Source organism: Salmo salar, chromosome ssa25 (assembly GCF_905237065.1).
Source record: "Salmo salar chromosome ssa25, Ssal_v3.1, whole genome shotgun sequence".
Classification (NCBI taxonomy): Eukaryota; Metazoa; Chordata; class Actinopteri; order Salmoniformes; family Salmonidae; genus Salmo; species Salmo salar.
Genome location: NC_059466.1, coordinates 2,983,743 through 3,009,293, shown reverse-complemented (window position 1 = coordinate 3,009,293; position 25,551 = coordinate 2,983,743). Strand labels below are relative to the sequence as shown.

At 40.8% G+C, this 25,551-nt stretch overlaps 1 protein-coding gene across 1 annotated transcript in view; it reads left to right on the top strand.

Annotated features, from left to right (window-relative positions):
- LOC100380858 (E3 ubiquitin-protein ligase MYCBP2) overlaps window positions 1–25,551 on the top strand; it is a 356,005-nt gene that overhangs the window by 128,937 nt on the left and 201,517 nt on the right. The window contains 4 exon segments of the mRNA XM_045707688.1: window positions 2,078–2,223; window positions 9,785–9,895; window positions 10,428–10,523; window positions 23,011–23,130. Of these exon segments, the coding sequence (XP_045563644.1) occupies window positions 2,078–2,223; window positions 9,785–9,895; window positions 10,428–10,523; window positions 23,011–23,130 (473 nt within the window).

Below are 25,551 nucleotides of genomic sequence, written 5' to 3'. Positions count from 1 at the left end.
AGCTGTATAAGGCCATTAGCAAACAAGAATATGCTCATTGAGGCAGCGCTCCTAGTGGCCGGAACTTGAATGCAGGGGAACTTAAATCCGTTTGACCTCATTTCTACCAGCATGTTAAATGTGTAACCGGAGGATAAAAAACTCTAGACCACCTTTCTCCACACACAGAGACGTGTTCATTTGGCAAATGTGACCATAACTCTATCCTCCTGATTCCTGCTTGCAAGCAAAAACTAAAGCAGGAGGTACCAGTGACTCGGTCAATACAGAAGTGGTCAGATGACGCAGATGCTAAGCTACAGGACTGTTTTGCTAGCACAGACTGGAATATGTTACAGGATTCTTCCGATGGCAATGAGGAGTACACCACATCAGTCACTGCCTTCATCAATAAGTGCATCGATGACGTCGTCCCCACAGTGACCGTACGTACATTTCCCGACCAGAAGCCATGGATCACAGGCAACATCCGCACTGAGCTAAATGCTAGAGCTGCCGCTTTCAAGGAGCGTAACTCTAACCCGGATGCTTATAAGAAATTCCGCTATGCCCTCCGATGAACCATCAAACAGGCAACTTCTCAATACAGGACTAAGATTGAATCGTACTACACCGTACCTACACTCGATTGAATCGTACCTGCACTCGACGCAAACTATTACGGACTACAAAGGGAAGCACAGCCGCAAGCTGCCCTGTGACACCAGTCTACCAGACAAGCTAAATTACTTCTATGCTCGCTTTGAGGCAAGCAAAACTGAAGCATGCATGAGAGCACCAGCTGTTCCGGCCGACTGTGTGATCATGCTCTCCGTAGCTGATGTGAGAAAGACCTATAGACAGGTCAACATTCACAAGGCTGCAGGGCCAAACGGATTACCAGGATGTGTACTCCGAGCATGTGCTGACCAACTGGCAAGTGTCTTCACTGACATTTTCAAGCTGTCCGTGACCGATTATGTAATACCAGCATGTTTCAAGCAGACCACCATAATTCCTGTGCCCAAGAACCCAAAGGTAACCTACCTAAATGAGTACCTAAAGTCGGAAGTTTACATACACTTAGGTTGGAGTCATTAAAACTCGTTTTTCAACCACTCCACTAATTTCTTGTAAACAAACTATAGTTTTGGCAAGTCGGTTAGGACATCTACTTTGCATGACACAAGTAACTTTTCCAACAATTGTTTACCAACAGATTATTTCACTTATAATTCAGTGTGTCACAATTCCAGTGGGTCAGAAGTTTACATACACTAAGTTGACTGTGCCTTTAAACAGCTTGGAAAATTCCAGAAAATGATGTCATGGCTTTAGAAGCTTCTGATAGGCTGATTGACATCATTTGAGTCAATTGGAGGTGTCCCTGTGGATGTATTTCAAGGCCTACATTCAAACTCAGTGTTTCTTTGCTTGACATCATGGGAAAATCAAAAAGAAATCAGCCAAGGTCTACAAAAAAAGTGTAGACCTCCACAAGTCTGGTTCATCCTTGGGAGCAATATCCAAATGCCTGAAGGTACCACATTCATCTGTACAAACGATAGTTCACAAGTATAAACACCATGGGACCACGCAGCCGTCATACCGCTCAGGAAGGAGACGCATTCTGTCTCCTAGAGATGAGCGTACTTTGGTGCGACAAGTGCAAATCGATCCCAGAAGATGCTGGACGAAACGGGTACAAAAGTATCTAAATACCACAGTAAAACGAGTCCTATATCGACATAACCGGAAATGCCACTCAGCAAGGAAGAAGCCACTGCTCCAAAACTGCCATAAAAAAAGCCAGACTAAGGTTTGTAACTGTTCATGGGGACAAAGATCGTACTTTTTGGAGAAATGTCATCTGGTCTGATGAAACAAAATTTGGCAGTAATGACCATCGTTATGTTTGGAGGAAAAAGGGGGAAGCTTGCAAGCCGAGGAACACCATCCCAAACGTAATTTGAATGCTGATAAGATTAACTGATATTTGTTTCTGTGTGTGTGTTTGTATGCTTTGGTTTTTCTTGTCTGGTGGATGTCTATCTGTTTGTTTGTATTGATGTTTTGTCTCTCTCTCTCTCCCACTCAGTATCTGTGGCTGTGGTTCTGGGGAGTCTGGTTGCTCAGCGTGTGGCTGCTGCAAAGCCTGCGCCAGGGAGCTTGATGGACAGGAGGTCAGACAGAGGGGCATCTTCGACGCTGTCAAGGAGATGATACCACTAGATCTACTACTAGGTACAACACACAATAACAGTTGTTCAATATATCTGCATGCTCAAGTTTGGTGTAGTCATTCTCAAACAGTCACAACCTTTTTCACACTATGTAGTTTCTTCAGAAAGTATTCACACCCCTGGACTTATTCCACATTTTGTTGTTACTGCCTGAATTCAAAATTGATGACATTTCTTTTCTCTCACCCGTCTACACACTATACCCCATAATGACAAAGGGAATTTTTTTAATGACATTTTTGCAAATGTATTGAAAATCTCATTTACATAAGTATTCACACCCCTATGTCAATACATGTTAGAATCACCTTTGGCAGCGATTACAGCTGTGAGTCTTTCTGTGTAAGTCTATAAGAGCTTTGCACTTCTGGATTGTACAATATTTGCCCGTAATTCTTTTCAAAATTCTTCAAGCTCTGTGAAATTGGTTGTTGATCATAGCTAGCCAACCATTTTCAAGTCTTGCCATAGATTTTCAAGCAGATTTAAGTAAAAACTATCTCAGCCACTCAGGAACATTCACTTTCTTGGATAGCAACTCCAGTGTAGATTTAACCTTGGTTTTTAGGTTATTGACCTGCTGAAAGGTCAATTCCTCTCCCAGTGTGTGGTGTAAAGCAGACTGAACCAGGTTTTCCTCTGATTTTGCTTGTGCTTAGTTCCATTCCGTTTATTTTTTATCCTGAAAACTCCCCAGTCCTTAATGGTTACAAGCATACCCATAACATGATGCAGCCACCACTATAATTTAAATGTGGAGAGTGGTACTCAGTAATGTGTTGTATTGGATTTGCCCCAAACATACCACTTTTTATTCAGGACATTTTTTGCAGAATTACTTTAGTGCCTTGTTGAAAACAAGATGCATGTTTTGGAATATTTTTATTCTGTACAGGCATTCTTTTCACTCTGTCAATTAGGTTAGTATTGTGGAGTAACAAACATGTTGTTGATCCTGTATCTTTGTAGTGACTGGGTGTATTGATACATCATACAAAGTGTAATTAATAACTTCACCATGCTCAAAGGGATATTCAAAGTCTGCTTTTATTTTTTTTATCCATCTACCGATAGGTGCCCTTTAAGGGGCATTGGATAATCTCTCTGGTCTTTGTGGTTGAATCTGTTTTTGTATGTGTTGGGTACAGAAATGAGGTGGTCATTCAGAAATCACTTTAAAAAGTATTATCAGAGTGAGTCCATGCAACTTCTTATGACTTAAGGACATCTTTACTCCTGAACTCATTTAGTCTTTCCATAACAAAGGGGTTGAATACTTATTAACTCAAGATATTTCAGATTTTAAGTTTTAATTACGCTGAACAAAAATATAAACGCAACAGAAATTATCCATACGCACAAAAAGCTGTTTTCTCTCAAAAATCTCTTTGCATTTCTTCTTTGCCAAGATAATCCATCCAATTGACAGGTTTGGCATATCAAGAAGCAGATTAAACAGCATGATCATTACACAGGTGCACCTTGTGCTGTGGATAAAAGGCCACTCTAAAATGTGCAGTGTTGTCACACAACACAAAGCCACAGATGCATATTTGGAATGCTCTGGATCGTGTACGACAGCGTGTTCCAGTTCCTGCATATATCCAGCAACTTCGCACAGCCATTGAAGAGGAGTGGCACAACATTCCAATGGCCACATACAACATCCTGATCAACTTTGCGAATGAGATGTGTCGCGCTGCATGGAGCAAACGGTGGTCATACCAGATACTGACTGGTTTTCTGATCCACGCCCCAACCTTTTTCTTTTAAGGTATCTGTGACTGACAGATGCGTATCTGTATTCCCAGTCATGTGAAATCCGTAGATTACGATCTAATTAGGATTTAAATTGACTGAGTGCCTTATGAACTGTAACTCAGTAAAGTCTTTGAAAATGTTGCGTTTTTATATTTTTGTTGAGTATAATTTGTAAATATTTTGAAAAACATCATTCCACTTTGACCTTATAGGGTACTGTGTGTAGTGACAACAAATCAAAATTGAATCCAGTTTAAATTCAGGCTGTAACACAACAAAATGTGTAAAATGTCAAGGGGTGTGTGAATACTTAGTGAAGGCACTCTGTCACAAGCCATTACTGTTGTCTGCTTCTTTTATTTCTATTTTGTCTGTCATTCCATGTCAGCATACTGCTTTACCATAGCTACATGTCTCAGCCAATGTTTTCCCGAGACCAGGCGCCAGCCAAATAACAGCAATAGAGGTAACTCATGTAACCACGGTTCTGTCTGTTATTTGCGGTTAGGACAAACAGAGCAATTTCAGTTTTCTTTCCAACGATAACATAAAAAAAGAATGAGGTCCTCAGTTGAATTTTTAAATCCCGATGTGCCCCTTGAGCTGCAATTATTGCCCACCCCTGCCCTAGACCAGCGATTCTCAACTGGTGATTTGGGTCGCAGGTGTCTGAGTAAAAAATATGTATTCCCTAATCTGAATTTAACACTAGAACCGCCTAAAAAAATATCAGCCCCAAACAAATGCTACGTCCAGCGCCTTCCCTGACTTCCTAAATGTTTGTATTTTACACTTCTCATTTCTCAGAAATCACAAACAGAAAAGTGTTTAGAACCTTTTTTCACACCTATTCCTAACTTAACCCACCAAGACAATGTGCTGTAGGACATTGGTACCCAGCCAGGCGCTAATGCGTCTTTCTCTTCTCACTGAATGAATGACAAATTGTTGAATGGACTGTAATTTTGCACCTTTAGGCCTAATTTGATTTTAACTGAATGATAAGGAGGGTAAAGAGGTTGATTTAATTTAGACTATAGTGTCATGATGAGTTTGTTATGCCTATTTATCAGCAGCAAACAATTTGACAGCGCTCCTTGGGGGTTGATACCATTCTCTTAAGTTTTACTTTGTAAAAATAAACTGTTATGGAACTGTTTTATTTACTATAACGCTTACTAATCTAACTTATTGTAAGGGTAACAAACATGCTACTTGTTGCAGTAGGCCTTTAGAATAATGTAAAAGGTATATCCTTGACTCTATCCAGCGACGCAAACGATGCCAGCCCACTGAATGAATGACAAATAGACGGAATGGGTGATAATTGTGCAAGTTAATTCATTGAATTTAAATGATTTCTAACTGAATGATGAAGAGGTGGATTTAATTTAGAACAGTAATATTGTAATGATGAGTTTGTCATGCCTATTGAACAGTGTTGGCGCTCATGTTAATAATTTGACCGAGCACCTTGCGGGTTGATATCGTTCTTGACTGTTTAATTTACTGTAGCTCCATTACTAATCCAATTTATTGTAAGGGAAATTAAAACATGCTGTGTTGTAGTAGGCCTTTAGATTAATGCAAAACATATCCTTAACTCTATCCAAGTTGATGAGCGGGAAACAAACGATGCCAGACGAAACTACACCTAAACTATACCGAAACTAATTTCACACATATTAAGAGTTAGCCAATAGACACAATTAAATGTACAATCTGATGAGTGACAATATTATGCCTATCAGTTGTCAAATTGTACATGAAGAAATGGGCACATCTTGTAATTTACATGGAGAGGAGCATCAAATCCTCCTTCAGAGTCACATGCAGGTAAAACATTTTAATTTCTATATAGTATCAGAAAGAACATGTTCGGCAGTTTCTGTTGCACTAACCTTTGTCAAATAACTTTCATAATTCAAGAGGTGCAGCTCTATTTCCAAATGTATACTTTTTCCTAGATATCCGTGTTGTCCATGCATTCAGTACATGACCACTCGCACAGAAGCATTGTTAGGGCTACTAAGCAATTAGTAAAAGTAACACGATGAATGTAAAATTAAATTAATATGCTATTTATTTATGGAATTCATCCTTTACAATTGTATTGGTGCTTTTATTTAGGAATACAGCAAATCATTTCACATTATCTTTTTAATTTCTACTTTGTCAAAAGAGGCTGTAACTGGACTTTATTAATTACTATAACTCTATTACTAATTGAATCTACAAATACGTTTGTTCAAATGGATTACACTGTAATGTTTTTATTGTAAGGGAAACTAAAATAGGCTGTAGGCCTATGTTTTTTCTAGGAATTTGTAGAATTATACAAAACATATCCTTGACTATATCTATCTATCTATCTATCTATCTATCTATCTATCTATCTATCTATCTATCTATCTATCTATCTATCTATCTATCTATCTATCTATCTATCTATCTATCTATCTATCTATCTATCTATCTATCTATCTATCTATCTATCTATCTATCTATCTATCTATCTATCTTATATTTTTTTCTCCCACAAATATTTCTTCATGCAACTCATATTTTACAATAGATTATGCACTATTTAGCAAGCATTGGTGCTTATGTTTGCACATCTTGTGGGTTGATAAAGGGACGCCCGGCAACGTTCTCTTGTTAATCGACTAAATCCAGATAAAAAGTGATTAAATAATTTGATCTCTGAATTATTTTTCTTCAGTATAGTTAAGGGGTCGGCGACTGAGACAACCTCGTTCAATTTGGGTCCCGAGGCAAAACCAGTTGAGATGAAATACCGTAGACCATCCTCCTTAGCCAGATCCCAAATTTGCTGTTTAGCCCAAACATACACACAAACAGGTCTGGGATCAGGCCAGGGCGCCTCGCTCAAGTAATAGTTGAAGAAACACTGAAGTTTACATACACCTTAGCCAAATGTATTTAAACTCAGTTTTTCACAATTCCTGACATTTAATCCTAGTAAAAATTCCCTGTCTTAGGTCAGTTAGATCACCACTTTATTTTAAGAATGTGAAATGTCAGAATAATAGTAGAGAGAATTATTTATTTCAGCTTTTATTTCTTTCATCACATTCCCAATGGGTATGAAGTTTACATACACTCAATTAGTATTTGGTAGTATTGCCTTTAAATTGTTTAACTTAAGTCAAATGTTTCGGGTAGCCTTCCACAAGCTTCCCACAATAAGTTGGGTGAATTTTTGCCCATTCCTCCTGACAGAGCTGGTGTAACTGAGTCAGGTTTGTAGGCCTCCTAGTTCGCACACGCTTTTTCAGTTATGCCCACACATTTTCTATAGGACTGAGGTCAGGGCTTTGAGAAGGCCATTCCAATACTTTGACTTTGTTGTCCTTAAGCCATTTTGGAGGTATGCTTGTGGTTATTGTCCATTTTGAAGACCCATTTGCGACCAAGCTTTAACTTCCTGACTGATGTCTTGAAATGTTGCTTCAATATATCCACATAATTATCCTACTTCATGATGCCATCTATTTTGTGAAGTGCACCAGTCCCTCCTGCAGCATAGCACCCCCACAACATGAGGCCCCCGTGCTTCACGGTTGGGATGGTGTTCTCCCCCTTTTCCTCCAAACATAACGATGGTCATTATGACAAACAGTTTCAGCAGACCAGAGGACATTTCTCCAAAAAGTATGATCTTTGTCCCCATGTGCAGTTGCAAACCGTAGTCTGGCTTTTTTATGGCAGTTTTGGAGCAGTGGCTTCTTCCTTGCTGAGCGGCCTTTCAGGTTATGTCGATATAGGACTTGTTTTACTGTGGATATAGATACTTTTGTACCTGTTTCCTCCAGCATCTTCACAAGGTCCTTTTGCTGTTGTTCTGGGATTGATTTGCACTTTTCGCACCAAAGTACGTTCATCTCTAGGAGACAGAACGCGTCTCCTTCCTGAGCGGTATGACGGCTGCGTGGTCCCATATACTTGCTTACTATTGTTTGTACAGATGAACGTGGTACCTTCAGGCATTTGGAAATTGCTCCCAAGGATGAACCAGACTTGTGGAGGTCTACAATTTTTTTCTGAGGTCTTGGCTGATATCTTTCGATTTTCCCATGATGTCAAGCGAAGAGGCACTGAGTTTGAAGGTAGACCTTGAAATACATCCACAGGTACACTTCCAAATGACTCAAATGATGTCAATTAGCCTATCAGATGCTTCTGAAGCCATGACATAATTTTCTGGAAATTTCCAAGCTGTTTAAAGGCACAGTCAACTTAGTCTATGTAAACCTCTGACCCACTGGAATTGTGATACAGTGAATTATAAGTGAAATAATCTGTCTGTAAGCAGTTTTTGGAAAAATTACTTCTGTCATCCACAAAGTAGATGTCCTAACTGACTTGCCAAAACTATAGTTTGTTAACAAGAAATTTGTGGAGTGGTTGAAAAACGAGTTTGATGACTCCAACCTAAGAGTATGTAAACTTCCGACTTCAACTGTAGCTAGCTAGTAGCACGTCTGTCTTGTTTGTCTTCATGCAAAGCTCAAGATAGATGCTGCTCCTTAGATCTAGGATAAGGGGGGTGAAACTGTAGCCTTGAAATTCAAACTGAATCTCGCTATATTACACTATTATTTCACTTCACCAATCCAGACGGGCTTTTCCGTCATTTAGTCAATCAAATTTATTTATAAAGCCCTTCTTACATCAGCTGATGTCACAAAGTGCTGTACAGAAACACCGCCTAAAACCCCAAACAGCAAGCAATGCAGGTGTAGAAGCACTGTGGCTAGGAAAAACTCCCTAGAAAGGCCAGAACCTAGGAAGAAACCTAGAGAGGAACCAGGCTATGAGGGCTGGCCAGTCCTCTTCTGGCTGTGCCGGGTGGAGATTATAACAAAACATGGCTAAGATGTTCAAATGTTCATAGATGACCAGCAGGGTCAAATAATATTAATCACAGTGGTTGTCGAGGGTGCAACAGGTCAGCACCTCAGGAGGAAATGTCAGTTGGCTTTTCATAGCCGATCATTCAGGGTATCTCTACTGCTCCTGCTGTCTCTAGAGAGTTGAAAACAGCAGGTCTGGGACAGGTAGTACGTCCGGTGAACAGGTCAGGGTTCCATAGCCGCAGGCAGAACAGTTGAAACTGGAGCAGCTGCACGGCCAGGTGGACTGGGGACAGCAAGGAGTCATCAGGCCAAGTAGTCCTGAGGCATGGTCCTAGGGCTCAGGTCCTCTGAGAGAGAAAGAGAGAAATAAAGAATTAGAGCATACTTAAATTCACACAGGACACCGGATAAGACAGGAAAAATACTCCAGATATAACAGACTGACCCTAGCCCCCCGACACAAACTACTGCAGCATAAATACTGGAGGCTGAGACATTAGGGGTCGGGAGACACTGTGGTCCCGTCCAACGATACCCCCAGACATCTAATCCATTTGTACTCATCTGCAATGAGGGGTTTTGAATGAAATGTATTTGTGATTGGATCACATCAGACCAACCAGCACATCATTTCTGAGAGGTCTTTTTTTACCAGGCCAAGTGCCTCTATTGGAGGATGCCAGACTAAATTAGTAATGTTAAACAATTTTGCGTGATTTAGTTAGGATGTCGAGGCTAATGAAACAATAAACTTAACTCATGTCAGTTTCAAGGCAATGGGTTTACGTCATTCTATCCTATGTGAAGATGCATCGCTTCTCCATGTCGTCGTCTCCTCCCTCCATTCATCCACGTTGTGTGTTGTCTTTGTCTCTCCTCCTCCACGTGGTTCTCTCTCCCGTGGGGCGGTGTGTGTTTCAGCTGTGCCTGTCCCCCCCCCCCCAGGAGTCAACATCGAGGAGCACATCCAGATCCGGCAGGAGGAGAAACGTCAGCGGATCAACCGCCGACACCGGCTGGAGGAGGGACGAGGTACGGGCAAGGAATCGATAGGGGATACGGTATTGGGTTGGGTTTGTGTTTTGGGATGGAGAAAAGGCTGAAGCAGGGAAGAAATATGGGATAGAAGGGGATGGGGACAAAGGTCTAGGGGATAGTGGAAGGTGTTTGTGTGATTGGGGAGGAGAAAAGCCAAAACATCAACGACTAGGAGGGAATTGTGAGTATGGGATGGGGATTAGTGACAAGGGGAGGGTGTATGTGTGTTTGCTAGTGTAGGTTTGGTGGTTGACGTGTGTGTTGATGGGTGCAGTGACCTGTGTGGGGCCATAAACAATACAGGCATGGAAAGAGTACTCAGACATTGTCCTTGCTATGATTGTGTTTCCCATATTTCAGTATTGTGCCCTTGTGATTTTTCCCCTTTGCTTGTGTATTTGTGATTTTGCAGTGTGTTGTACTATTGTTTTAGTAGTTGTTATGCTGCAGTGTGACAATTGTGTATCTCTGCCAATCTGTGACCCTGCTGTGTCCATGCATGTGAAAGTTTCTTTCTCCCTCCCAGGCCCCATTGTTTTCCCTGGCCCCATATTAATGAACCAGCGTGAGCAGGCCCTAGTCAGACTCAGACCCCTAAGGCATAAGCGGGACAAGCACACAGGTACAACAGCCGGTCTTCCAATTCACTATCCTTAACTCAAACGGGCCCCACCCCTCTTTGGTCTGTCTCACACCCCACCAAACCGGCTGTCCAGCTCGTTTACACAGCCGCCCGCCCACCCGTCCTCCTCTCTCTCTCCCTTGAAAAGTAAGACTCGGATCATAATTACGTGTGTGTGGACATATATATATATATATGTGTGTATGTGTGTATGTGTGTGTGTGTGTGTGTATGTATATATATATATATATACACACACACACACACAGTTGAAGTCAGAAGTTTACATACACCTTAGCCAAATACATTTAAACTCAGTTTTTCATAATTTGATCTCTGAATAATTTTTCTTAAGTATAGTTAAGGGGTCGGCGACTGAGACAACCTGGTTCAATTTGGGTCCCGAGGCAAAACCAGTTGAGATGAACTACCGTAGACCATCCTTCTTAGCCAGATCCCAAATCTGATGTTTAGCCCAAACATACACACAAACAGGTCTGGGATCAGGCCAGGGCGCCTCGCTCAAGTAATAGTTGAAGAAACACTGGGCTCTCAGCATAAAGCTGCTTTTGCATTAATATGATACACAGTTGTCGGAAGTTTACATACACCTTAGCCAAATGCATTTGGTCCCGTGTGGCTCAGTTGGTAGAGCATGGTGTTTGCAACGCCAGGGTTGTGGGTTCGATTCCCACGGGGGACCAGTATGAAAATGTATGCATTCACTACTGTAAGTCGCTCTGGATAAGAGCGTCTGCTAAATGACTAAAGAAATTTAACTCAGTTTTTCACAATTCCTGACATTTAATCCTAGTAAAAATTCCCTGTCTTAGGTCAGTTAGATCACCACTTTATTTTAAGAATGTGAAATGTCCGAATAATAGTAGAGAATTATTTATTTCAGCTTTTATTTTTTTCATCACAGAAGTTAACATACACTCAATTAGTATTTGGTAGCATTGCCTTTACATTGTTTAACTTGAGTCAAACGTTTTGGGTAGCCTTCCACAAGCTCCCCATAATCAGGTGGGTGAATTTTGGCCCATTCCTCCTGACAGAGCTGGTGTAACTGAGTCAGGTTTGTAGGCCTCCTTGCTCGCACACACTTTTTCAGTTCTGCCCACACATTTTCTATAGGATTGAGGTCAGGGCTTTGTGACGGCCACTCCCAATACCTTGACTTTTTGTCCTTAAGCCATTTTGCCACAACTTTGGAAGTATGCTTGGGGTCATTGTCCATTTTGAAAACCCATTTGCGACCGAGCTTTAACTTCCTGACTGATGTCTTGAGATGTTGCTTCAATATAGCCACAATTTCCCTCCTCAGGATGCCATCTATTTTGTGAAGTGTACCAGTCCCTCCTGCAGCAAAGCACCGCCACAACATGATGCTGCCACCCCCGTGCTTCACGGTTGGGATGGTATTCTTCGGCTTGTAAACCTCGCCCTTTTTCCTCCAAACATAAAGATAGACATTATGGCCAAACAGTTCTATTTTTGTGTCATCAGACCAGAAGACATTTCTCCAAAAAGTCCCCATGTGCAGTTGCAAACCGTAGTCTGGCTTTTTTATGGCGGTTTTGGAGCAGTGCCTTCTTCCTTGCTGAGCGGCCTTTCAGGTTATGTCGATATAGGACTTGTTTTACTGTGGATATAGATACTTTTGAACCTCTTTCCTCCAGCATCTTCACAAGCTCCTTTGCTGCTGTTCTGGGATTTTCACTTTTCGCACCAAAGTAGGTTCATCTCTAGGAGACAGAATGCGTCTCCTTCCTGAGCGGTATGACGGCTGCGTGGTCCAATGATGTTTATACTTGCATACTATTATTTGTACAGATGAACTTGGTCCCTTCAGGAATTTGGAAATTGCTCCCAAGGATGAGCTGGAATTTTGGAGGTCTACAATTATTTTTCTGAGGTCTTTTGATTTTCCCATGATGTCAAGCAAAGAGGCACTGAGTATGAAGGTAGGCCTTGAAATACATCCACAGATACACCTCCAATTGACTCAAATGATGTCAATCAGCCTATCAGAAGCTTCTAAAGCCATGACATCATTTTCTGGAATTTTCCAAGCTGTGTAAAGGCACAGTCAACTTAGTGTATGTAAACTTCTGACCCACTGAAATTGTGATACACTGAGTTATAAGTGAAATAATCTGTAAGCAATTGTTGGAAAAATTACTTGTCATGCACGAAGTAGATGTCTAACTTCTTAGGGATGAAATCCCATTAACGGGATCGATTTGACAACAGCCAGTGAAAGAGTGCAGGACGCCAAATTCAAACAGAAATCGCATAATTAAAATTCATCAAACATACAAGTATTATACACCATTTTAAAGATAAACTTCTTGTTAATCCAACCACAGTGTCCGATTTCAAAAAGGCTTTACGGTGAAAGCATACCATGCGATTGTTAGGTCAGCGCCTAGTCACAAAAAACATACACCATTTTCCAGCCAAAGAGAGGAGTCACAAAAGGCAGAAATTGAGATAAAATGAATCACTAACCTTTGATGATCTTCATCAGATGGCACTCATAGGACTTCATGTTACACAATACATGTATGTTTTGTTCGATAAAGTTCATATTTATATCCAAAAATCTCAGTTTACATTGGCGCGTTATGTTCAGTAATGGTTTGCTTCCAAAACATCCGGTGATTTTTGCAGCGAGCCACATCAATTTACAGAAATTCTCATCATAAACATTGATGAAAGATACAAGTGTTATGCATCGAATTAAAAATAAACTGCTCCTTAATACAACCGCTGTGTCAGATTTCATAAAAGCTTTACGGTGAAAGCACACCATGCAATAATCTGAGTACAGCACTCAGCCACCAAAACAAGCCATACAGATACCCGCCATGTTGCTGAGTCAGTAAAAGTCAGAAATAGCGTAATAAATATTCACTTACCTTTGATGATCTTCATCGGAATGCACTCCCAGGAATCCCAGTTCCACAATAGATGTTCGTTTTGTTTGATAAAGTTCATCTTTATGTCCAAATACCAGACAAAAAGTCAAAAAAGTTCCATTACAGTTTGTAGAAACATGTCAATCTTTAGGATGTTTTTATCATAAATCTTCAATAATATTCCAACCGGACAATTCCTTTGTCTTTTAGAAATGAAAGGGAACGACTGCGCGCGTGACTAAACAAAAGGCTTTCAGCCAGACCACTGGTTCAAACAGCTCTTATTCGCTCCCCTTGTACAATAGAAGCCTGAAACAACGTTCTAAAGACTGTTGACATCTAGTGGAAGCCTTAGGAAGTGCAATCTGACCCCACAGACACTGTATATTGGATAGGCAGTCACTTGAAAAACTACAAACCTCAGATTTCCCACTTCCTGGTTGGATTTTTCTCAGGTTTTGTCTGCCATATGAGTTCTGTTATACTCACAGACATCATTCAAACAGTTTTAGAAACTTCAGAGTGTTTTCTATCCAAATCTAATAATGATATGCATATCCTAGCTTCTGGGCCTGAGTAACAGGCGGTTTACTCTGGGAACGCTTTTCATCCGAACGTGAAAATACTGCCCCCCATCCCAGAGAGGCTAACCAACTTGCCAAAACTATAGTTTATTAATTAGATAATTGTGGAGTGGTTGAAAAACGAGTTTTAATGACTCCAACCAAAGTGGATGTAATCTTCCGACTTCAACTGTACATACATACATACATACATACACACACAGTGACATATATATATATATATATATATATATATATATATATATATACGTACATATATACACATATGGCAGGCTAAGTGACCCCAAACTTTTGAACGGTAGTACATATATATGTATATATACAAATATACATATACATATCTATATACATATATATATACATACATATATATACATATATATATATACATATATATATACATACATATATACATATATATATATAAATATATACACATACATATATACATATACATATATATATAAATATATACACATACATATATACGTATACATATATATATATACATATATACATACATATATACGTATACATATATACGTATACATATATACATACATATATACATACATATATATATATATATATATATATATATATATATATACATATACGTATATATATATACATATACGATATATATATATGTATATATATACATATACGTATATATATATACATATACGTATACATATATACGTATACGTATACATATATACATACATATATATACAATACATATATATATATAATACATATATATATATATATATATATATATATATATATATATATATATATATATATGTATGTATATATATATATACATATACGTATACATATACGTATACATATATATATATGTGTATATGTATATATGTATATATATATATATATATTTTTTTTTGTTTTCTGATTTGCAGCTGTTTGAATTGCAGATTGCCCCTTTCAGCAAAGACCCTTCTAAATAGGTTTCCTCTTTTTTTGGTGCATTAGTATCAATACAAAGGGTGAACCGGGGGAGAGAGAATAAGAAACAATTACATTAATTGTTCTTCTGCTTCGGCACTTTAGTCCTTGGACGGCAACGCAGTACTTTTGTTAAAGAAAAATCAATATCAGTCTAACTCGATTGAACAACAAGCTCTAAGCAGGAGCGTAGATTTTTCTTTCAATGGCCGTCGTCTGACACCAGAATTAATGCAGGTGAAACAGCAGGCGTTGTCATAGCGTCTCGACAATTATGGGATAGGTAGATCAGAGAGAAGATGTGACAGATCGACTTTTGATACCAATTGTGCTAATTTCATGTCATCCCAGACGTCAGCATAGGATTTCAATTGAGTATTTATAGCCATAAATGAAAGAATTAAGTACTTTTATATCTGAACAGGGTACATTTGAAATATCCTCCATGGATAGTCACTAATCGGTATAAATAGATGGTGTCGGTGCCCTGTGGTTATATTTGATGCAATAAACTACGTTTTAGAGGAAAGTGCAGATGGAAGATGTGAAAGAGACTATTCTTAATCGAGATTAGTATGTCACACTTGTTAAACCATTAGGATTATTATATACTAGGATATTTCCCTCTTCCACCCCACAGTTGATGTTTGTGAGGTTGAGAGTGTAGGTATTGACACTGAATAGAAAATACTGAGGGAAGATGGATTTTCTATAGCATGTCACTTAGTTAAATATAGGATATAATGCTGTTATAAAGGTAAAGCATCAAGGGGAGAGGGTGTGATCGTGTACCCAAATTTGCACCCCTCTTGAGGTGAAAAGAAAATGTTCCTTTTATAGTTTCCATCTAGTGAACCCTGGTCCATGGACATGCGTAAGTCTGTGAGGTATATGCTGACTAATCCAGCAGTTAGTTCACTTGTTAATTTAAATACTGAACAAAAATATTAATGCAACATGTTAACTGTTGTTTCATGAGCTGAAATAAAATATCCCAGAAATGTTCCATACATAAGCGTTTTTCTCTCAAATTTTGTGCACAAATTTGTTTATGTCCCTGTTAGTGAGCATTTCTCCTTTGCCAAGATAATCCATCCACCTGACAGTTGTGACATATCAAGAAGCTAAACAGCATGATTGTTACACAGGTGCACCTTGTGCTGGGGACAATAAAAGGCCACTCTAAAATGTGCAGTTTTGTCACACAACACAATGCCACAGATGTTTCTAGTTTTGAGGGAGTGTGCAGTTGGCATGCTGACTGCAGGAAAGTCCACAACAGCTGTTGTTAGGAAATTGAATGCTCTACCGTAAGCCGCCTCCAATGTCGTTTTAGAGAATTTGGCAGTAGGTCCAGCCGGCCTCCACCGCAGACCACGTGAATGGCATCATGTGGGAGAGCGGTTTGCTTATGTTAACGTTGTGAAAAGAGTGCCCCATGGTGGCAGTGGGGTTATGGTATGGGCAGGCATAAGCTATGGACAACAAACACAATTGCATTTTATCGATGGCAATTTGAATGCACAGCGATACCGTGACAAGATCTTGAGGCCCAATGTCGTGCCATTCATCCACCGCCATCACCTCATGTTTCAGCATGATAATGCACGGCCCCATGTCACAAGGATCTGTACACAATTCCTGGAAGCTGAAAATGGCCTGCATACTCACCGGACATGGCCTGCATACTCACCGGACATGTCACGCATTGAACGCGTTGAGCATGTTTGAGATGCTCTGGTTCGACGTGTACGACAACATGTTCCAGTTCCCACCCATATCCAAAAACTTCGCACAGCCATTGAAGTGTGACAGCATTCCACAGGCCACAATCAACAGCCTCAACTCAATGCGAAGGAGATGTGATGCGCTGCATGAGGCAAATGGTGGTCACCACATACTGACTGGTTTTCTGATCCACAGGTATCTGTTACCAACAGATGCATATCTATATTCCCAGTCATGTGAAATATATAGATAAGGGCCGAATGCATTTATTTCGATTTTCTAATTTCCTTACTACAACATCAAGCTGAGTGTGAGGGCCGTCACCAACCCAGAGGACTGGGTGATCTCGGTCTCCGAGGCCGACCTGAGAAGGGTCTTTAATCAGGTCAACACCTGCAGGTCCAGGCGTCCCGATGGTATTCCAGGGCGCATTCTCAGAGCATGCGCAGAACAGCTGGTAGGCATATTCATGGTCATTTTTCAATCTCTCCTTGTCCTATTCTGTAATCGCCACATGTTTTTAAAATGACCACAATCATTCCGGGTCCTAAGAACTCTAAGGCTTCATGCCACAAATACTACCCCCCTGTAGCTCTCACTTCTGAATTCATGAAGTGCTTTGACAGGCTGGTTATGGCACACATTAACTCCACCATCCCAGCCACCCTAGACCCACTCTAACTTGCGTACTGCCCCAACAGATTAATAGATGACACAATCTCAATTCCTCACCCACCGAGATAAGAGGACAGGGATATTGGCGCCGGAGAGGATGGCTGCTGTTTTATGGGCTCTTAACCAACTGTGCTATTTTGTTATTTTTTTCGCGTTGTTTAACTTTTTTGTACATAATGGTGCTGCTACCTTCTCTTATGACCGAAAAGAGCTTCTAGACATCAGAACAGCGATTACTCACCTTGAATTGGACGAATAATTTTTATTTAATGAGTCTGATGAGTGGGATTTACTCTAGACAAGCTAAATTACTTCTATGCTCGCTTCGAGGCAAGTAACACTGAAACATGCATGATAGCATCAGCTGTTCCTGACGACTGTGTAATCATGCTCTCTGCAGCCAATGTAAGACCTTTTAAACAGGTCAACATTCACAAAGCCGCAAGTCCAGATGGATTATCTGGACTTCTACTCCGAGTGTGCGCTGACCAACTGGCAAGTGTTTTCACTGATATTTTTAACCTGTCCCTAACCGAGTCTGTAATTCCAACATGTTTTAAGCAGACCACCATAGTCCTTGTGCCCAAGAACACTAGGGTAACCTGCCTAAATGACTACCGACCCGTAGCACTCATGTCTGTAGCCATGAAGTGCTTTGAAAGGCTGGTCATGGCTCACATCAACACCCTTATCCCAGAAACCCTAGACCCACTCCAATTTGCATACCGCCCCAACAGATCCAGATGATGCAATCTCTATTGCACTCAACACTGCCCTTTCACACCTGGACAAAAGGAACACCTAAGTGAGAATGCTATTCATGGGCTACAGCTCAGCATTCAACACCGTACTGCCCTCAAAGCTCATCCCTAAGCTGAGGACCCTGGGACTAAACACCTCTCTCTGCAACTGGATCCTGGACTTCCTGACGGGACGCCCCCAGGTGGTAAGGGTAGGTAACAACACATCCGCCACGCTCATCCTCAACAATGGGGCCCCTCAGGGATGCGTGTTCAGTCCTCTCCTCTGCTCACTGTTCACTCATGACTGCACGGCCAGGCACGACTCTTTTACCACCGTTAAGTTTGCCCATGACACAACAGTGGTAGGCCTGATCAACGACGATACAGCCTATAGGGAGGAAATCAGAGACCTGACCGTGTGGTACAAGGACAACAACCTCTCACTCAATGTGATCAAGACAAAGGAGATGATTGTGGACTACAGGAAAAGGAGGACCGAGCACGCCCCCATTCTCATCGACAGGCTGTAGTGGAACAGGTTGAGATCTTCAAGTTCCTTGGGTGTCCACCTAACCAACAAACTATCATGGTCCAAACACACTAAGACAGTCATGAAGAGGGCACGACAAAGCCTATTCCCCCCAGGAGACCAAAAAGATTTGGTATGTGTCCTCAGATCCTCAAAAATTCTATAGCTGCACCATCGAGAGCATCCTGACCCGTTACATCACCGCCTGGTATGGCAATTGCTCGACCTCTGACCGCAAGGCACTACAGACGGTAGTGTATACGGCCCAGTACATCACTGGTGCCAAGCTTCCGGCCATCCAGGACCTCTATATCAGGCGGTGTCAGAGGAAGGCCCTAAAAATTGTCAGACTCCAGCCACCCTAGTCATAGACTGTTTTTTTTAAATGTATTTTAAATTATTTTTTCTTTAACCTTTTATTTAACTAGGCAAGTCAGTTGAGAACAAAGTCTTAATTACAATGACGGCCTTGGGGCAGTGTCTGTTCGGGAATTCGATCTAGCAACCTTTCAGTTACTGGCCCACTAGGCCATCTGCCACCCCTGTTCTCTCCGCTACCGCACAGCAAACAGTACCAGAGCACCAAGTTTAGGTCCAAAATGCTTCTAAACGGCTTCTACCCCCAAGCCATAAGACTCCTGAACATATTATGAAATAGCTTCCCAGACTATTTGCATTGCCCCCGCTCTTTGACGCTGCTGCTACTCTGTAATTATCTATGCATAGTCACTTTAATAACTCTACCTACATGTACATGTTATCTCAATTACCTTGACTAACCGGTACCCCTTGTATACAGTCGTGGCCAAAAGTTTTGAGAATGACACAAATATTAATTTTCACAAAGTCTGCTGCCTCAGTTTGTATGATGGCAATTTGCATATACTCCAGAATGTTATGAGGAGTGATCAGATGAATTGCAATTAATTGCAAAGTCCCTCTTTGCCATGCAAATGAACCGAATCCCCCTAAAACATTTCCGCTGCATTTCAGCCCTGCCACAATAGGACCAGCTGACATCATGCCAGTGATTCTCTCGTTAACACAGGTGTGAGTGTTGACGAGGACAAGGCTGGAGATTACTCTGTCATGCTGATTGAGTTTGAATAACAGACTGGAAGCTTCAAAAGGAGGGTGGTGCTTGGAATAATTGTTCTTCCTCTGTCAGCCATGGTTACCTGCAAGGAAACACGTGCCGTCATCATTGCTTTGCACAAAAAGGGCTTCACAGGCATGGATATCGCTGCCAGTAAGATTGCACCTAAATCAACCATTTATCTGATAATCAAGAACTTCAAGGAGAGTGGTTCAATTGTTGTGAAGAAGGCTTCAGGGCACTCAAGAAAGTCCAGCAAGCGCCAGGACCGTCTCCTAAAGTTGATTCAGCTGCGGGATCGGGGCACCACCAGTACAGAGCTTGCTCAGGAATGGCTGCAGGCCGGTGTGAGTGCATCTGCACGCACAGTGAGGCAAAGACTTTTGGAGGATGGCCTGGTGTCAAGAAGGGCAGCAAAGAAGCCACTTCTCTCCAGGAAAAACATCAGGGACAGACTGATATTCTGCAGAAGGTACAGGGATTGGACTGCTGAGGACTGGGGTAGTCATTTTCTCTGATGAATCCCCTTTCCGATTGTTTGGGGCATCCGGAAAAAAGCTTGTCCGGAGAAGACAAGGTCAGCGCTACCATCAGTCCTGTGTCATGCCAACAGTGAAGCATCCTGAGACCATTCATGTGTGGTGTTGCTTCTCAGGCAAGCGAGTGTGCTCACTCACAATTTTGTCTAAGAACACAGCCATGAATAAAGAATGGTACCAACATATCCTCCGAGTGCAACTTCTCTCAACCATCCAGGTACAGTTTGGTGACGAACAATGCCTTTTCCAGCATGATGGAGCAACTTGCCATAAGGCAAAAGTGATAACTAAGTGGCTCGGGGAACAAAACATCAATATTTTGGGTCCATGGCCAGGAAACTCCCCAGACCTTAATCCCATTGAGAACTTGTGGTCAATCCTCAAGAGGTGGGTGGACAAACAAAAACTGTGGCCCAGAAGTTAATTGTCAGCATGCCAGGGCGGATTGCAGAGGTCTTGAAAAAGAAGGGTCAACACTGCAAATATTGACTCTTTGCATCAACTTCATGTAATTGTCAATAAAAGCCTTTGACACTTATGTAATGCTTGTAATTATACTTCAACATTCCATAGTAACATCTGACAAAAATATCTAAACACACTGATGCAGCAAACTTTGTGGAAATTAATATTTGTGTCATTCTCCAAACTTTTGGCCACGACTGTATAGCCTCACTATTGCTCTTTAATTATTTGTTACTTTTATTCCTTTTTTTTTTTGTATTTTTCTTTACTCTATTGTTGGTTAAGGGCTTGTAAGTATTTCACGGTCTACACCTGTTTTCAACGCTTGTGTCAAATACAATTGTATTTTATTTGAGTACTTAAGTGAGAATGCTATTCATTGACTACAGAATTGTCCCCTCCAAGCTCGTCACCAAGCTTAGGACTCTGTGTCTGAACACCTCTCTCTGCAACTGAATCCTGGAATTCCTGATGGGCCGACCCCAGGGGGTGAGGTTAGGCAACATCACCTCTGCCACGTTAACCCTTAACACAGGGATCCCACAGGGTTGTGTGCTTAGTCCCCTCCTGTGCTGTTCACCCAGGACTGTGTGGCCACGCACGACTCCAACGCCGTTATCAAGTTTGCTGACGACACGACGGTGGTAGGCCTGATCATTGGTGACTGAGTTAGCCTGCAGGGAGGAGGTCAGTGACCTGGCAGTGTGATGGCAGAGAAACAACATCTCAATGTCAGCAAGACCAAGGAGCTGATCGTGGACTACAGGAAACTGGGGAACAAGTACGCCCCCATCCACATCAACATGGCAGCAGTGGAGCAGCTAGAAAGCCTCATGTTCCTCGGTGTCCAAATAACTAAAGACTTAAAATGGTCCAAACACATGCACAGTAGTGATGAAGGGGCGACAGTGCCTCTTCCCCTTCAGAAGGTGTAAACAGTTTGGCGTTGGCCCTCAAATCCTCAAAAGGTTCTACTGCTGTGCCATTGAGAGCATATTGACTGACTGCATCACTTCTTGGTATGGCAATAGTTTTGCCCTCGATCGCATGGCACTACAGAGGGTTATGTGGACAGCCCAGTACATCACTGGGCTCCCTGCCATCCAGGACCTCTATATCAGGCGGTATGAAAAGAAGGCCTGAAAAATTCAGACTCCAACCGCCCAAGCCGTAGACTATTTTCTCTGCTGCTGCATGGCAAGAGGTACCAGTGCATCAATCCTGACACCAACAGTTGCTTGAACAGCTTCAAGAAAAATGACGAATAAATAGCTAACCAAATAGATACACGGGACTATCGGAGTAAACCTATCTTTTATTTACCTTTTTATTTAAGTCTTTGCACTGTGTCTATGCACACTCACAAATACTGTCACTCCAACACACAAACACTCAATTTTCTCACTTGCACATATGTACATTATTTTATACTGCCACTCACCCACTCGCGTACAAGCTACTGCTACTCTGTTTATCTTATACCCTGTTGCCTAATCCCCTTACCCCTACACATATTTACCTCCATCACTCCAGTATCCCTACACATTTAAATATGGTATTGGAACTGACTTTTTAAATATTTTCCTGTATTTAGTATGCTTACTTACGTACTTTATTTCATATTTTCTATTCTTATTTCTCAATTTTTATGTGTCTGACCAAAATATGCATATGTACATTTCCATTCACGTGAAATTCGTAGATTAGTGCCCAATTAATTTATTTCAATTGACTGATTTCTTTATAAGAACTGTAACTCAGTAAAATCTTTGAAATTGTTGTATGTTATATTTTTGTTCAGTATAAAAAGAGGAAGACCATAACATGTCAGTCCTTGGTATAAAATGGGGTTGAGAAACACTGTTCTATGATCACTAATGCATGGGCGTTCATCCACCTGGTTCCTCTCACCCGCCATTATGACCTCTGAAACAATAGGACCCCTATGAAAGTCATTGACACCCCAAACTCACATTTGGACAGTTTTTACCTTATTTCTATCTTCTTTTTGCATGACTTCATTGCCCTTACTTTTCTCCCTTTTTTTCTCAGAATCACTTGCTCCTTCCAGCTTCCCTCTCTTTCTTGCTCCAGGACTGTTGTTCCGATCCTGAGACACCCATCTCTGACGCTACCAACAGAGTTCTCTCCATCTTTCTTAACCCCCCCCCTCTCCTCCCTGCTTCCTCCTTCCCTCTGTCTACCTGACTGATGGCCTGTTTGCCTTTGCAGACGGGAACAGTGAGCGAGGGGAAAAGGACGCCAGTAAGATTACCACTTATCCCCCGGGGGCGGTGCGCTTCGACTGCGAGATGAGAGCAGTGCAGGTTAGCTGTGGCTTCCACCATTCAGGTAGGTCCCCCGGACACTTCCTATTACTCACTTCCTGCTTCCTCTTTGATCTCTTCCTCAGTGGTGTTTGATCACAAGAGGAAGACTTTGTTTTGAGGAGTGTCTTCTGGCCACATATCAAATAGCCATAGGTCATAAAGGTCTTTCAATAAAAATAGTTAAAGGAATGTACCCTTCGCTAAGCCCCATCCCCTTGGTTGCTGTTGCTACCTCGGTAGCATTTTTCTAGGAAGCTCGAGAAAACCCCTCCCGATATCAAATTGTCTTTTTAATACGCAATTAAATTAAACACAGACTAATCCTTGCTAATCAGGAGACTCTTGGGACTGTCATTACAATTGCTCTCAAGTCATATTCTGCTATTAACAGCAGATGAGTTGTGTTCATAATATAGTTAACTTAGCTAACCTGTGACTTCAGAAAGTATTCACACCACTTGACTTTTTCCTGAATTTAAAATGGATTAAATTGAGTTTTTTTGTCACTGGCCTACACATAATACCCTATAATGTCAAAGTGGAATTATGTTTTTTGAAATTTTAGCAAATTAATTAAACATGAAAGCTGAAAGGTCTTGAGTCAAGTATTCAACCCATTTATGGCAAGCCTAAATAAGTTTGGGAGTAAAAATGAACTTAACAAGTCACATAGTAAATTGCATTGACTCACTATGTGCAATAATATTTTCGGTTTTGTTGGAATGACTACCTCATCTCTGTACCCTACACAAACAATTATCGGTAAGGTCCCTCAGTCGAGCGGTAAATTTCAAGCACAGATTCAACCACAAAGACAAGGGATCAATACACTTAGTTATTACAAAGATACAGGCATCCATTACAAAGATACAGCAAACTGGAATTCACTATGAGGCCAATTGTGACTTTAAAAAAGTTAGCGACTTTAATAACAGTGATAGGACAAAACTGAGGATGGATCAACAACATTGTAGTTACTCCACAAAACAAACCAAAATTACAGAGTGAAAAGGAAGCCTGTACAGAATAAAAATATTCCAAAACATGCATCCTTTTGCAACAAGGCACTAAAATAATACTTCAAAAAATGTGGCAAAGCAATTGACGATTTGTCCTAAATACAAAGTGTTATTGGGTATTTTGTTAGGATCTCCATTAGCTGTTGCAAACGCAGCAGCTACTCTTCCTGGGGTCCACACAAAACATGAAACAATACACAACATTAATAGACAAGAACAGCTCAAGGACAGAACTTTATAAAAAAACATTTTTTTTTTAAAGGCACACGTAGTCTACATATCAATACATACACACAAACTATATAGGTCAAATAGGGGAGAGGCGATGTGCCATGGGGTGTTGCTTTATCTATTTTTTTAAACAAGGTTTGCAGTTTATTTCAGTAATATGAGATGGTGTTCTATGCAATAATGGCTCTATATAATACTGTCGTGTCTGGCGTAATTAAAACAAAAGACATGTTTATCAAATAACTCTCTAATTATTATTATGCGATTAAACTGATTAATCGTGTAACTGTAATTAACTAGGAGGTCGGGGCACCAAGGAAAATATTCATATTACAAAGTTCTAATTTTCCTAATATAACTTTCAGATATCATACTATCTGATCTGAGTCTTCTGATTAATGATGTGTTATTTACCTTGCCAGTCTCATTCCAAACATCGTAAATTGTTGGTTATCTGCACGAACCCAGTCTTCACTATGAGTCATCCATACATCAATTGTCTTAAAATAATTTATTAGACAAAAGGGGAGTGTGGGTCAGCTGAGAAGTCACTACAGAGTTGATAAATATTAACAATTGAAATGCTAAACCTTTGCACATGAACGCTCACTCATTCGGGAACAATTGCAATCGAGATATATATATATATATATATATATATATATATATATATATATATATATATATATATACGCTCAGTGCGTCGTCGGTATCTTTGTTGAAAAGTTCCGTTCTGTTGGAGAGTTTTGTCCTCGCGTTCTCTCTCTCTCTCTCGGTTAGAATGGCTATTTCAAAGTGACATTCATTAATGTCGTTATAGGACGGCTGTTTCGTCGGTCTTCGCGTTCAATGATACCGAATTCCTAGCTGCAGACTAGTAATTAATATCAAAGACTTGTTATTATTCTGTCGGTTTCAATAGTCTAGTCACGTAGTTTAGCCACGTGGTATGGTTAAAGTTCAGAACGAGGAATGCATGGTCAAACCTTGGCCCTCTCTTCTCGAGGTAAGCTGGTCTGGTGATAGAAACCCTGGGTGGGATTTATATTCGGAATACAGAAAAAGGAAGGCTCATGACGCCAGGTCCTGTCTGTGTCCCTGGGGGCGTGCTGATGACTTGGTAAAACTTTAAACAGAAAATACAATTAATTTTATACAACCATTAGATGTAAGTCTCACAACTGAGGCTATGA